Raw genomic sequence first — 12924 nt, forward strand, 5'->3', positions numbered from 1 at the left:
TTTGAGAGTTGCTAGGAAACACTGCCGTGCGGTCGGCTGGTCACCTCGGACCTCTCCAATCCCGGCCGCTGTGGGGAACCGCATGAGCAAATGGTAGGTAGAAACCACCGCGCGAAGGGCGTTCAGTCCGGGTCGTCCGAGGATAGCGTTGTAGGCCGAGGGGACACGGACGACCAAGAACCCGAGCCGCACCGTGGCTTCTGCGGGTGCAATGCCCGCAGTCACAGGCAGCTCGATGACACCTTCGGCCGAGATAGCGTCTCCAGTGAATCCTATGAGGGGGGTGGATGTTTTGTGCAACAATTGTCGGGAAAAGCCCATCTTTTGGAAGGCCTCGTAATACAAAATATCAGCTGAGCTTCCACTATCCACAAGAACACGCCTTACATCATAGTCCGCCATAGTGAGAGAGATCACCATGGCGTCATCGTGGGGAGTCTGAACCCCCTTTACATCTTCATCACAAAAAGTGATTACATTTCCGACCCGCTGCCTCTTCGCGACGGCCACTCCTGATACTTCCGCCGAGCCCCCTGCGTTCCTCACGGGCCGAGAGCAGCCCCCAGTGATGGTGTGGATCACTCCCGCAACGGGTCGATTCTGCTCCCGAGGCTCCTGAGGGGCCGGGTCGGCTGGACGCGGGTCTGCGGGGGGACGTCGGTCGTTTACATATCGACCGAGACGCCCTCGGCGAATGAGAGCCTCGATCTCGTCCCGAAGCTGGAAGCAGTCTTCGGTATCGTGGCCGTGGTCTCGGTGGTACTCACAGTACGCCCGAGAAGGCTTCCTCCCAGGGATCTTCTTCATCTGCCTCGGGACCGGGAGGTCCTCCCGCCCCTTGACCTCCATGAGGATCTGGGCCCGGGGGGCCAGGAGTGGGGTGTACCGGTTGAAGCGTCGGTGCGGAGAACGAGGGCGTGTGGCGCCGTGGTTCCTTGCTGGTGACGGGCTTCTGCGCCGGCGTTGAGGCGTCGGGCTCCTCCTCTGGGGTGCCTCTTTTCGCCTTTTCTTCCCGGGCTTTAGAGGGGCCTCGGCGGCCTCCTTGTTCCGGTGGGAGGCTGCCTCCTCGGCGTCTGCATACTGGTTTGCCCGAGACAACAGCTCCGGGAAGCTCCGCGGCAGGCGTTTGTCCAGGGAGAAGGTGAGTCTGCCCTTCCGGAAGCCTCGCTTCAGGGCTGAGAGAGCCACCTCCTGGCTCAAATTCCGGACCTCCAGTGTTGCCTTGTTGAAGCGGGTGAGATAATCCCGCAGGCTCTCTCCCTCGTTCTGCCGGACATCGAAGAGGGAGTCGGAGACTAGTCTTCGCCGGCTACTGACGGCGAAATGGCTGATGAAGAGACGGGTGAACTGGTGGAAGGACTGGATGGAATTAGCCTCCAGGCCGGCGAACCACGCCCTTGCCGGGCCGCGGAGGGTCGCCGGGAAGGCCTTGCAGAGGAGAGGATCCGATGCTCCATGGAGGAGCATAAGAGTCCTGAAACTCTCCACGTGGTCCCGTGGGTCCGCCGCCCCGTCGTAGGGTTCGATCGCCGGCATTTTGAACCCCGGCGGGTTTAGGGTTCGCAGGATCCTTGAGGCAAGCGCCGGCTGGGAGGAGATTTCCAAGTCGGCGAAGGGATCTTTGGAGTGGCCCTTCAGGACCTGGAGCTGTCTGTGGAGATCGTCCACCCGCCGGTCCAGGGAGCGCGACCGGTGGGTGGGAGACAAGGAGCGGCGCGAGGGGGACCGACTGGAGTGCGGGCCCCTCGAGGACTGGGGTGTCTGAGAACGCGCCCGGGTCCGCCTCTCGTACCCCGCGCAGCTCCGATGAGAAGGTCCTGGCAGAATGGACCGCACTCGAGAATCCTCCCCGCGCCGGCGCTCCTCTCCATGGGAGAGGAAGGAGCGCGGGTTGTGAGGAAGAGGCGAGTGCTCGGGGAGCAGCGGCTCCTGAGCCCGCTGCGGCACCCGAGAGATCACACCCTGCAGATTCTGCACTGCCTCCGCGAGGGTGCGAACCTGCTGGGCTAGCTGGTCGAACTGAGCAGGTTCGACCGTCTGAATGGGAGGAGAAGCGGTGGAATGCTGCTGAGAGTGTGTTGGGGACGCAGCAGCCTCCCGGCCAGAGGCGCGAGAGGCTCCGCGACCGGAAGCATTGGAAGCTCCGCGACCACCTCGCCGTGCCATTACGATCGTTCTGAGATTCGTGCCCTCCTTCTAGCGCCAACTGTTGCTGGTGGTCCAAACCGAGAACGATTGACACGACGGTGTGAACGGGGTTCCGCCTGAGTTGTCTTGGTTGGTGCTGGTTGCGCTCCACCTTCCGCCAAGGAACCTGCAAACAAGCCTTGCACCACCACCAGGGTGGTGATGGCCCTCCGACGGTCAAGTCAGAGGAGATTGGAGGAGGAGAGATGATAATCACAAGTGGGAGAGAGTGCTCTGGGAGGTATTGCTTACCCCCCCCTTCTCCCCCCAGCCGCATATATACCTGGCTGGGAGGTCTCTCAGGGGGGTTTGTCGTCGTGGGGCACGTTAGAATGGCCACTGACATGGCCGTTACGGGGCGTCGTGGAGCAGCGCTGGGTACGGTCATGGCAGGGCGTAGTGGAGCTCCGCTTTGTACGGTTGATACAGGAGATCGTGGGCAGCATCGGGTACAGCCGTTGCAGGGAGTAGTGGAGCAGGAGGCCGCGGCGTGCCTCTGGAGAATAGCCTGTCGTTATCAAAAGATCTCCGACTCGGGGTCGGAATGCTGGATCATAGGGCAGCCGACCCGGGATCGGGCTGCGAAGCCGAGGAGGTCCGACTCGGGGTCGGAGTGCTGGATCATAGGGCAGCCGACCCGGGGTCGGGCTGCGGAGCCGAGGAGGTCCGACTCGGGGTCGGAGTGCTGGATCATAGGGCAGCCGACCCGGGGTCGGGCTGCGGAGCCGAGGAGGTCCGACTCGGGGTCGGAGTGCTGGATCATAGGGCAGCTGTAGCTTTCCTGGATACGCGTGCCGATCACGTGGGGCATGGCGGCTCAATTCCCCCATAACAATAATAATATATTAATATGTAATAATAATAATAATTGTAATACTTTATATCAAAATACTATATCATAACTATTAACTAATAATAGATGCATTACATTACATTATATTATACTATCTTATATTGAATTATACTAACATTATAACAATACTACAATACTATCATTATCTCATAATAATCATATTTCATAGTATAATATTATTAAATTCCTAAAATATTATACTATGATATTACAATATTATACTATTGAAAATAAATAATTTATAAATTAAGAATACTTTATAGTAGCAGTTATCGATAGTAGAAAGAGTTAAAAAATTGAAAGTACCATGTAATATCCTTTATTATTATTTTTGCATACCAAGAGCACTTTCTTAATGTGGCTACCAAATAGATGCTAAAGTTCCATCATATTTTAGAAATATAGTTACCAAATAAGAGACAACTTTTGTTAAAGTTCTACTAGCACTAACAAAAGCTCTATTTTCAAAAGCTTTACTGATAAAAGCTCTACTATCAATAATAATCCTAAACATGACCTAAATTAGGCACTAGCTTAAGAAAAAGAAGCTACCAAGTGGTATCGCGGTATTCGTGGCTCTTGACTGCTTCCATCTCTACTATGTTGAACCGACTCGGATTGGTTCTTTTACAAGGGTAGGCATTAAAAGAGAGGTCTCAAGCCATTAACGATTGATGAATATCAAAAATTATATCAAACAGTTTTAGGCTAGATGTGGGTCATATTGTTTATTCCTATCTAAGTTAGGCTATTCACTTTGAATGTTCGGCCAATTTGGTTCAAGTCAAATGCTGTATGTTTTAGTTTAACTAATGCCACCAAGCATCACGAATATTTTTTTTGGTAAGTAGACCACCAATGTTAGAAACAATGCGATGTATGAATAGATAGTCTTATGCCATTAAACTTTACAAATTAATATTCTTCTCCTCTTGTAACCATGGGCTTCTGTTGCAAAATAGTCTCCAACCCCAAGCCAACTCCATCTCTCATTCCAACTCTAATATTGCATGCCTCTTTCAAAAAAAATCAAGGGACAATTACAATCTTGTATACATACGTTCCACTTTATAGTTTCTACTTTGTTCTAAAACGAGAGGGAGAGAGCACATGTGTGCGCCCACACCGTAAACTCACCGCTCTTACCCCACTGTTTGGCACTAGTTGGGATAAATGAGCGGGCTACATATGTCGCATTAAATTAGAATTTCAGGGGATATAAACACTGAGGATTGCAATCGACTTGTGACTCGAGTTGATCCCAACCTGATCTATATTTGAAGATTCATGGGTCGAGTCTAATTTAGAATTGGACTCAATCTAAATTCCAAGTTAGATATGAATCTTGTATTTTTCAACCTGACCCAACTAGACCCGCATATATCTTGGTCGAATTTGGGTCGATAAAAAAGGAGCCCGATCCGGCTGATCCAAAAATTTGAATCATATAAACCTCTTTCCTCTTCACTCTAAATATCTTTTAATAGTTCACTGAAGATATTCTCATTTAAATTAATTCCTCTTTTTCATTCCAGCAACTTCATCACTCATTTATTTCCATTTAACTATATGTAAACATTCACATTTCATTATTTATTTTGATGGATTCTTATCTGTAATGCCCTTATATAGATATATATATATATATATATATATATAATATTAAAAATTATAGTTTGTGAATTAAAAATGATAAACCATTAGGATGAATTAAAAAAAGTTTTGAAATGAAAATTCAAGTATAAGTTTGCTTTCTAAAGTTTTATTTACTTTTTAGTGATTTTATTTTATATTTAAATATTAATTTTTATATTTTAGTTATGAAAGAAGCTAGTGATCAACTCGGACGGCAAATCCATCTCAGCCACGCCACAAAAGAAGTTAGATGCTTAGCTCGAATGGCAGATCCACCTTAGTCGGGGTTGAAAATAAACTCAAACATTTTTGGTTGATGAGTCTGCGTCAGAAGGACCTACCATGTCTAAAATTCTTTCCATGGACTCAACTTGATTGACCCGATCAAGTTAGGAGTTACGTCTGAGTCATTTTCTTGGTCCATTCCCATAAAATGTGTCCTCTCCAGAGCGATAAATTAAATTATATCATAGCTATTTACATAGAAAACTGCATCCATCCGATTATATCGACCAACCCATCTGCATTGATATAAGTTATTTTATCACATTTGCTGGCTGGCAGACTCATAATAAATATATTTAATTTTTAAAAAATAAAATAGAAAAGAGAGATAAAGAAGACAGATTTATTTTCTTCGGGCCTTCCCATACAAGTGTACTCTATCCGAATTAAAGGAGATTAATTAGATTGAATCTGGCTGTTCGTGCCAAGTTAGGTTGTCCCATTTGTGAGCAGCACTTGTCCTTTATGCATGAAGTAACCACGAAGGATGAACACTGTGTAGCATCTCTATTACATAGTTTAATGGAAACAGCTAAGAAGTAGAGGATGCAGACCTAGGTTTTTCGTCTCCTCTGCTCCTTCTCAAACTGGCCGGCAAGCTCAGATGGCAGTGACATGCACGCAATCCATGCAACATGACGTGCATGCATTCCTGGTTTCCCCCAGCTCGTGACACATGCGAGCCACCAAAAAGGATCGGAGCGCACTGCGTGGCATATAAATATGCCACGTAACAGCACAAAATGCTAAAACTGAGACCAGATCCTTGTATTCCTTTGATACCTTTTGTTAGAGCAGGCCGTCCCATCGAAAGCGACAGACTGAGATCCAGCCATTTTCATGCACTACCATGTGAATCTGTTTGTGAGTCTCGTCAGTCGTCTCATCGATCAGGGATCAGAGTAAGTTTAAACCGAAACTCAAGAAACTGGCCCCTAGCCTTCTCGTTTCCTCGTCCCCATCTCAATACCATGTGTTTCATCAAAGGGATACAAATGAAACTGATTCCTTTTTGTTCATGCAAGGCAATAGTCTGGAAGTCACTATAAGAAAGCAATAGTCATGCATCTAATTTTCTTCGATATTTTCTGAAGCGTTGGGTTTATCATTTTGCGACGCTTGTGAGAGATGCTAATCTCCTTTTCATCATCATGGTATCAGCCACCGAAGATTAAACAAACTGCCACCTGTTCCCCACCGTTTCCAAGAACTAGAGAGGAAGAAGCGAAGCCACTTGTCCGATGTGCCGGTGGTTTTTCCGGACCTATTTCAAACGGTCGGCTGGGCTCACGGTGCGGGGGTCTCCCCTGATGCCACGTCAACCAGGCACCGCCCATGCACCCGGCGACGAAGGCCACCGGTCGGTGACACCAGCCCAAGGTTCTGTTATCGCCGCCTTGCTTTATCCCGAAATCATCTCAAAATTTCTGACTCTAATCCACGGACTGGCCGTCATTCCGTAACCGTGGAGGGGTATTTTAGTCATGTCGAACCGGAACCGCGGGATGGAGCCGATGCGGCGTCCGATACCGAGCCGCTATAAATAAAGAAGGGGCAGGAGGGCTTGAGGGCCAAGCGAGCGCAGAGACAGGAGAGCGAGGTGCGGTAACCCACCGCCACCACCCCTCGATAGGGGCAGCCGGCGGCCTCTCTACTCTCTAGTTAGAATCCTTTGGCTCTCTCTTTCTCCCCCCCCCTGCCGGGAGCCAAACGCCAAGCCTCGAGAAGAGGGAGGAGGGCGTTCGCTTCGCCCAAGGTGCGAGCTTGTTTTCTCGCTTTCTCGGCCCGCGTCTTCAGCTTTTACCGGCCACTTTTCGGCTTCTCTTTCTTCGGACACGAGGTTTCGACCGTTGCTACGGGAAATGTCTTCATTTTTCTTCCTTCTTTGGCGTTGGACTTGGATTTTGATTGCTTATCCTGGGAAAAAGAAAATTAGAATCGAAATTGACGATTTAAATTTGTTTTTTAGTTTTGCTATTGTGAATTTCAGTTGCTTTTCCACCGGTTTTTCTATGGTGAGATTTTGATGGTTGCGGGATTGCTTCTGGGCTTGAACTCGGTAATAATATTATATTACTGTAATATAATATAATATTATTATAATATATATAAGCATAATAATTTAATATAATATTAAATTATTTAATATTATGATATAATATAATATAATATTATATACAAAATATTATAACTATTAGCTTATATTAATTTTTCATAATATAATATAATATTAAATTATTTAATATAATATATTAATGTATTATGATATAATGTAATATAATATTATATTTATAGTATAATATAATAATAGAAAATATGAATATCTTTTTTTGCATGGAAGGGAGTCTGATCCACGGCTAAGATTCTTTATTAGTGTTCCAACAGATTTTTAGATTTATAAAGAAACAAATTATGTAATTATTATATTTTATTATAAATATTTTAGTTAAAAAATAGCTTCATGGCAAAACTCAAAACAATTTTTTCGGAAAGCTTCAAAATGAAGTTTTATTCAAAAAGCTATTTTTAGCTTTATAAAAAAATAAAATATTTTTCCAAAATTTTTATTAAATATTTTTTATTTAAAAATATTTTTGAGTTGTGAGAAAATATTTTTTGGTTCTCCAAAAAAAAAAACTGTTCCAAATAAATCTAAATAAATGCTCCTTCGTTTTTCAAGAAGTTTTTTTTTCTTTTTCTCCTCCTTTATTTATTTTCTGAGGTGAGACCTGACTGGATGACCTTCCCCCCTTTTGGTTTCGTTATTACCTCCTTTTTAAGAATCGGATACTAAATTGTAAAGGTGCAAGATTTGATTTTTAGTAAGAAGAGAAGGTCCGCAACTTCCATCATGGTCGCCGCCGTTGCTGCCTCATCATCCTTCTACCAGGTGCCAACTTCCTCCTCCTCGGCCTCGGCAAAAGCTTCGAGAGGCGTCCCCCCCAATAGTTTGGATGTCCGGGGCATCGTCGCGAAGGCGGCGTCTTCTCCCGGGGGCATGCAGGTCAAGGCAAACGCCCGAGCCATCCCCAAGATCAACGACACCAAGGTTGGCCTGCAAACCGACGTCGAGGAGGATGCTGCTTCAACGGCACAGAGGACTTCATATGACCAATTGCCGGACTGGAGCATGCTGCTTGCTGCGATCAGGACCATCTTCTTGGCCGCGGAGAAGCAATGGACCCTGCTCGATTCGGAGACGAGGCGGCCCGACACGCTTGCAGATGCATCCGGGGTTGGGAAGTTGGTCGAGAATGGACTTGTTCACAGGCAGAATTTTTCTATCAGGTCCTACGAAATCGGGGCTGATCAAAAAGCCTCGATAGAGGCATTGATGAATCATTTCCAGGTGAGAGATAAGCGAGCATTTTGGCACGCAAAAATTAAAGTATCCACTCGTGCCTTTCGACTCGTCATTACAAAAAAATTACCAGTTTGCATCTCCAGGAAACTTCGCTTAACCATTGCAAGTGTATCGGCCTTATGCATGGCGGCTTTGGTTGCACACCGGAGATGACTAGAAGAAATCTGATATGGGTTGTCACGAAAATGCTGGTTCATGTTGAACGCTATCCTTTGTGGTGGGTTCCCGCATCTATTTGCATTCTCCTCCAATTTTTATTGTTGTTCTTGTTGTTCTTATTGTTGTTGTCGTCGTGACTCCCTAGGATCAAGTCTCTAGATGCTATATTTTCCTCATGAAAAAGTCACTGCAGGCTATAGTCCTGTTCTATTTACACTGTTTACTTATAAAACTACTTAGGTCTGCCCCCCCTTTTTTTTTTTTTGGTACAACTTAGGTCTGGCCTTGGACGGCAACGCGCACATGAACCCCCCCAAAAAAGAGGATGAGGCAGGTTTTACGTATTAGCAAGCATGCTTGATACGCTTACATGCTCTGTGCGTTGAAAGCGTTCGCGGGGAATGTGTCGCTCGCTGCTTTGTTCTAGGGATCGGACTGATCAAGTGATATTAGGATCAATGACACCAATGTCGGTCATCTTGGTGAGTGGTCGATGCTCTGTGCGAGTTAGACATGAATTTCTAATTCTGTTTCTGAGTTTTATAGATAATTTTGTAGATTATCAGGATACCTAATATTTCTATTGTTCTGAAGAAATTGATCTGTCGGTCCATCTATATAAATAGGTAAAAATATCTAACAATGCAAGCCAAAAGAATTTTGGCATTTAAATGGCTCATGGCCTGGTGGCTTGGCCAGCATAGCTTATTTCCAACATTTAAATATTATGGTGCACTGGTACTTTTTACCTCCGTATGGTGAAACCTTGGCTTTGAGTTCTTTAATTAATTGCTTAAGCAGTCACTTTACGCTTCTATCTGGTATGTATAGCATAACTAGTTGTTCTACATTAACCTGTTCAAATATGATTGGAACATATTCTGTTCTGGCTGCTATTCAACTATCAAAGTTTTAACTTTGCAACTTCAGAGTTTTTAGCTTCGTTATTTTTTACTCCTGTCTTCATTGTACATGGTCCCCTTTGATGTGCATTTCCTTTTTCTCAATAAAATCTGGGTGGCCTTGTTTCTTTGGCCTCCCTAATCATCAAGAAAACATTAACCTGTTCAAGCCTGAGATTTCCATCTGTATATATATGCAGGGGAGATGTTGTTCAAATAAACACGTGGATTAGTTCATCTGGAAAGAATGGTATGCAACGTGATTGGCATGTTCATGACCGCCAAACTGGCCTAACCATCATGAGGGGGACCAGGTTGGCTGTTAATTTATTTGCTTGGATATTACCTTTGTAATCATGGATTCTGAAAAGGTTGCTGCAGTTCATTTGGGTAAGCTTTTGTTATAATTTTGATTTTGCCTTTCCACAGTGTCTGGGTCATGATTAATAAACACACGAGGAGACTGTCTAAAATGCCTGAAGAAGTTAGAGCAGAGTTAGCCCCTTTCTTTGCAGAGCGCGATGCTGTTTTGGACGAAGACAGCAGAAAACTTCCTAAGCTTGATGATGATTCCGCAGGTTATGTTCGAAGGGGCTTAACTGTAAGTTAGATATTAACTAAGGAATTTGCATGACGCGTTTCACAACTGTTTCACCAGCTTTGTCATGTTATCTGCTGCATCTCTTCAGCAATGATATATAATTTCCTTGGTTTTTAAAATATTACAGCCTCATTGGAATGATTTGGATGTAAATCAGCATGTGAACAATGTCAAATACGTTGGCTGGATTCTTGAGGTACTTCAGATGCCATAGCTCATAGACTGATTTCTTATTACATATTTTCGGTTTTTATGTGTTTATCTAATTTCTTTACACATTGAACAGCTTTGCCAAATGTGACTTTTGTATAGTGTGAGTATTGAAATGCTCGTCTGTTAATTTTCTTGGTTTTCATACTTACAGTGTTTACTTCAGCATCAGCATCTTATGCATGGATAATTCTTTATGCGTTTGGACATCCACCAATGTAACATTAGCGTTCATGGCTTGCATTTGTGCAGGATGTTCCATGAGCTTTACTAGAAATTTAGCTAATCTTGCGGGGGAAGTGTGTATATATAACTTGTTTCTAACTTTTCTCAGATAGATGGCTTTTAATTTTTTTTATTCCTTTTGAGAATATAGCGGTTATTCACCATCACTCAGGTTTGAACCCAACATCTCTCACTTGGAAAGAAAGGCACCAACCTGCCGAACTATAAGCTGGTGGTAGATGGCTGTTATATCTGATGCTGCTATCTTGTATAAAATTGTTTCTGGTGATTCATCAGTTTGATGGCGTTAGGATGGTTAAAACAATTCTGTATTATAATTGTATATGCACTGCATTTTCATAAGATTTCTTATTTTGGACCTTCCATTTGCTCCTTTGGATCTTCCCTCTGCTTCTCTAGTTGTATTGCTGGTACAATCTGAAGTTCCCTGAATCTATGTTTCTGGTAGAGTGTTCCTGTATGGATGTTGGAGAGCTACGAGGTTGCAACCATGACTCTGGAGTACCGGAGGGAGTGTGGGAGGGATAGTGTGGTGGAGTCTCTCACCGCCGCCTCTTCCGACCACGTTGATGGCTCCCCCATTGTGTGCCGGCATCTTCTGCGGCTCGAGGATGGGTCTGAGATTATGAGGAGTCAAACAGTGTGGAGGCCTAAGCAGCACGCTCGTGATATTGGGAACATGGGTCTGCTCCCAACTGAGAGTGCATGAAGTGGAAGCCATGGACGTCGGATGCTCAATCCTGCAGCGCTCCAATTCAGGTTGGGAATTGGAAGGGAGTACGAGGAAGAAATCATATGCTGAACATCTCCTGCAATGCTTGTGTAGATTAGGAATCCTACCATTGCCTTGCCTTTCTTTGCACTAGTTTTTTCCTTTATTGGTTTTAGGTGAATGTTTCATTCTTGAAGCCCCGCCATGTGTAAATACACGATATGTTGCTCTTGTTGACGTTCTTAGATGAAGAATAAAAGCATTGAATAGCATTTCCTTTCCATCTGGCCTCTACAACCTGAGCAAATTCCAATATACTCTCTAAAGAGCTCTTTCATGAGAGTGTGCTTGTGTTTGCTTGCATTGGTCTGGGCTAAGGTAATCGTTCTGTTTGCTACTCATCAAGATTTGTAGAGTGGCCAAAAGTTGACACTTGGAAGGCAGAAGAGGAAAATTTCAGATCCAGTCAAATATTTGTCGCAGAGGAGTTGGGTGGTTTAACCAAAATTCTGGAAATTCAACCTGCTTCCACCACCTTTCTCTTTTTATACGAATTTAGGTATGAAGATTGTACATTATCTGCCCTGAATTAAGGCAACATGATTTATTTGTTATCTTGTTGATCAAGCAATGCAACCATTTCCTTTTACCAAGCTTCAACTGCATGACACCCAGAAGCCCAACTGTAATACCATCTAGAAATCCTAGACTCTGGTTGCCAAACAAGATCATCATGAATTTGAACCAAGTCAATCCCTTGGCGGCTTGGATGTCCAGCCTGTAAGGACCTGTGCGGACGTATATTTAATCCCAAATCAGTTATTCGTCAAAAAAATTTTGGATACTTATATAGAATTAAGAAATCCAAAAAATAACTTCATGTGAAAGAAAGATTTTTCTTCCCCGACAAAAATCCACCATCGGATTGTGCAATGATTGCTTCAAGATTTTCGCAAGTAGATGCCTTAGGGTTCGGGGTTGTATCTTTCATTTCGCAGCGGGGACCCCTCAACTCTCAAGCTTCTTGAAAAGAAAGTGCACCATTTTTTTGTGCGAACGATACAACTCCGCCAGAGTTGGTCCTTCTCTTTTAACAGAATGTTCAAATCTGAGATCTCTAAGTCTAAACTAATTGCGAAGTACTTAGATATCAACGTTCGACAGCTTTAGTTCATGCATGGTTTTCGTTCCGGCCATATATAAGTCGTAAGCTCGATCTACCTTCCTTGGCTGATGTACGCATGCATGTTTATACTGAGATATCAATCAATACAATAATATATTGGCGAGATCCTTCAATCTGTTGTTCACTTGTCATCATTTTATTTTTCAGATAATAATATTGGCCGTGAGAAACCACAATATGGCGGTCAGTCTACGTTAATGTTTGGTGTGGAAAGTATATCGAAGAGTTTTAGCATATGCAACCAAGGGAAAAAAGAAAAATAATAATAATAAAAAAAAAACCATAAACCCTCCTAGAAAGACTCCGGCTGAGGTGCCACTCGCTATCATGCGGCTTCTTTAATTCATAAGTAGATACGAATTTGGCCCATCTATTGTAATTCCAAATTAAATTGAAAAATTGCAGGATTAATCTAACTTGCTATGGGTTATATGCTTAAATAGTTGATTCGAATAGAGAATATTCGATCACTCTTAATTGAGGAGGGTGACAAAAAAAGACAAGTATTATCATGCTACGTACGTAATCCCATGTACGTTGACATCAATTTTTATGGAATAATTCTGATACCTTTGTGAAATTCT

General features: G+C 44.1%; 1 protein-coding gene across 6 annotated transcripts; it reads left to right on the forward strand.

The window, feature by feature from the left end:
• Nucleotides 1-6517: 6517 nt before the first annotated feature.
• On the forward strand, nt 6518-11437 carry LOC103720983 (palmitoyl-acyl carrier protein thioesterase, chloroplastic-like). 6 transcript variants are annotated; one of them, XM_088705161.2, is made up of 7 exons: nt 6519-6716; nt 7742-8309; nt 8408-8541; nt 9586-9699; nt 9815-9986; nt 10114-10182; nt 10891-11437. In XM_088705161.2, the coding sequence occupies exons 2-7, from the start codon at nt 7812-7814 to the stop codon at nt 11149-11151; spliced, it is 1248 nt and encodes a 415-aa protein (XP_088561287.1). In that variant the 5' UTR covers nt 6519-6716; nt 7742-7811; the 3' UTR covers nt 11152-11437. The 6 variants fall into 6 exon arrangements, with proteins under 6 accessions (XP_038987227.2, XP_089781756.1, XP_088561287.1 ...); XM_088705162.2 differs by having other exon boundaries at nt 7764-8309; XM_088705163.2 differs by having other exon boundaries at nt 7784-8309.
• Nucleotides 11438-12924: the final 1487 nt, after the last annotated feature.

Source organism: Phoenix dactylifera, chromosome 9 (assembly GCF_051530095.1).
Source record: "Phoenix dactylifera cultivar Ajwa chromosome 9, Ajwa_hap1_PhDact_Kaust_v1.1, whole genome shotgun sequence".
NCBI classification, from domain to species: domain Eukaryota; kingdom Viridiplantae; phylum Streptophyta; class Magnoliopsida; order Arecales; family Arecaceae; genus Phoenix; species Phoenix dactylifera.

Excerpts from the sequence above, each read along its gene's own strand:
- LOC103720983 (XM_088705161.2), top strand. The coding sequence starts at position 7,812 with ATGGTCGCCGCCGTTGCTGCCTCATCATCCTTCTACCAGGTGCCAACT. Across the intron at positions 8,310-8,407 it reads CATTGATGAATCATTTCCAG|GAAACTTCGCTTAACCATTG; the intron begins GTGAGAGATAAG and ends TTGCATCTCCAG. Across the intron at positions 10,183-10,890 it reads ACGTTGGCTGGATTCTTGAG|AGTGTTCCTGTATGGATGTT; the intron begins GTACTTCAGATG and ends TGTTTCTGGTAG.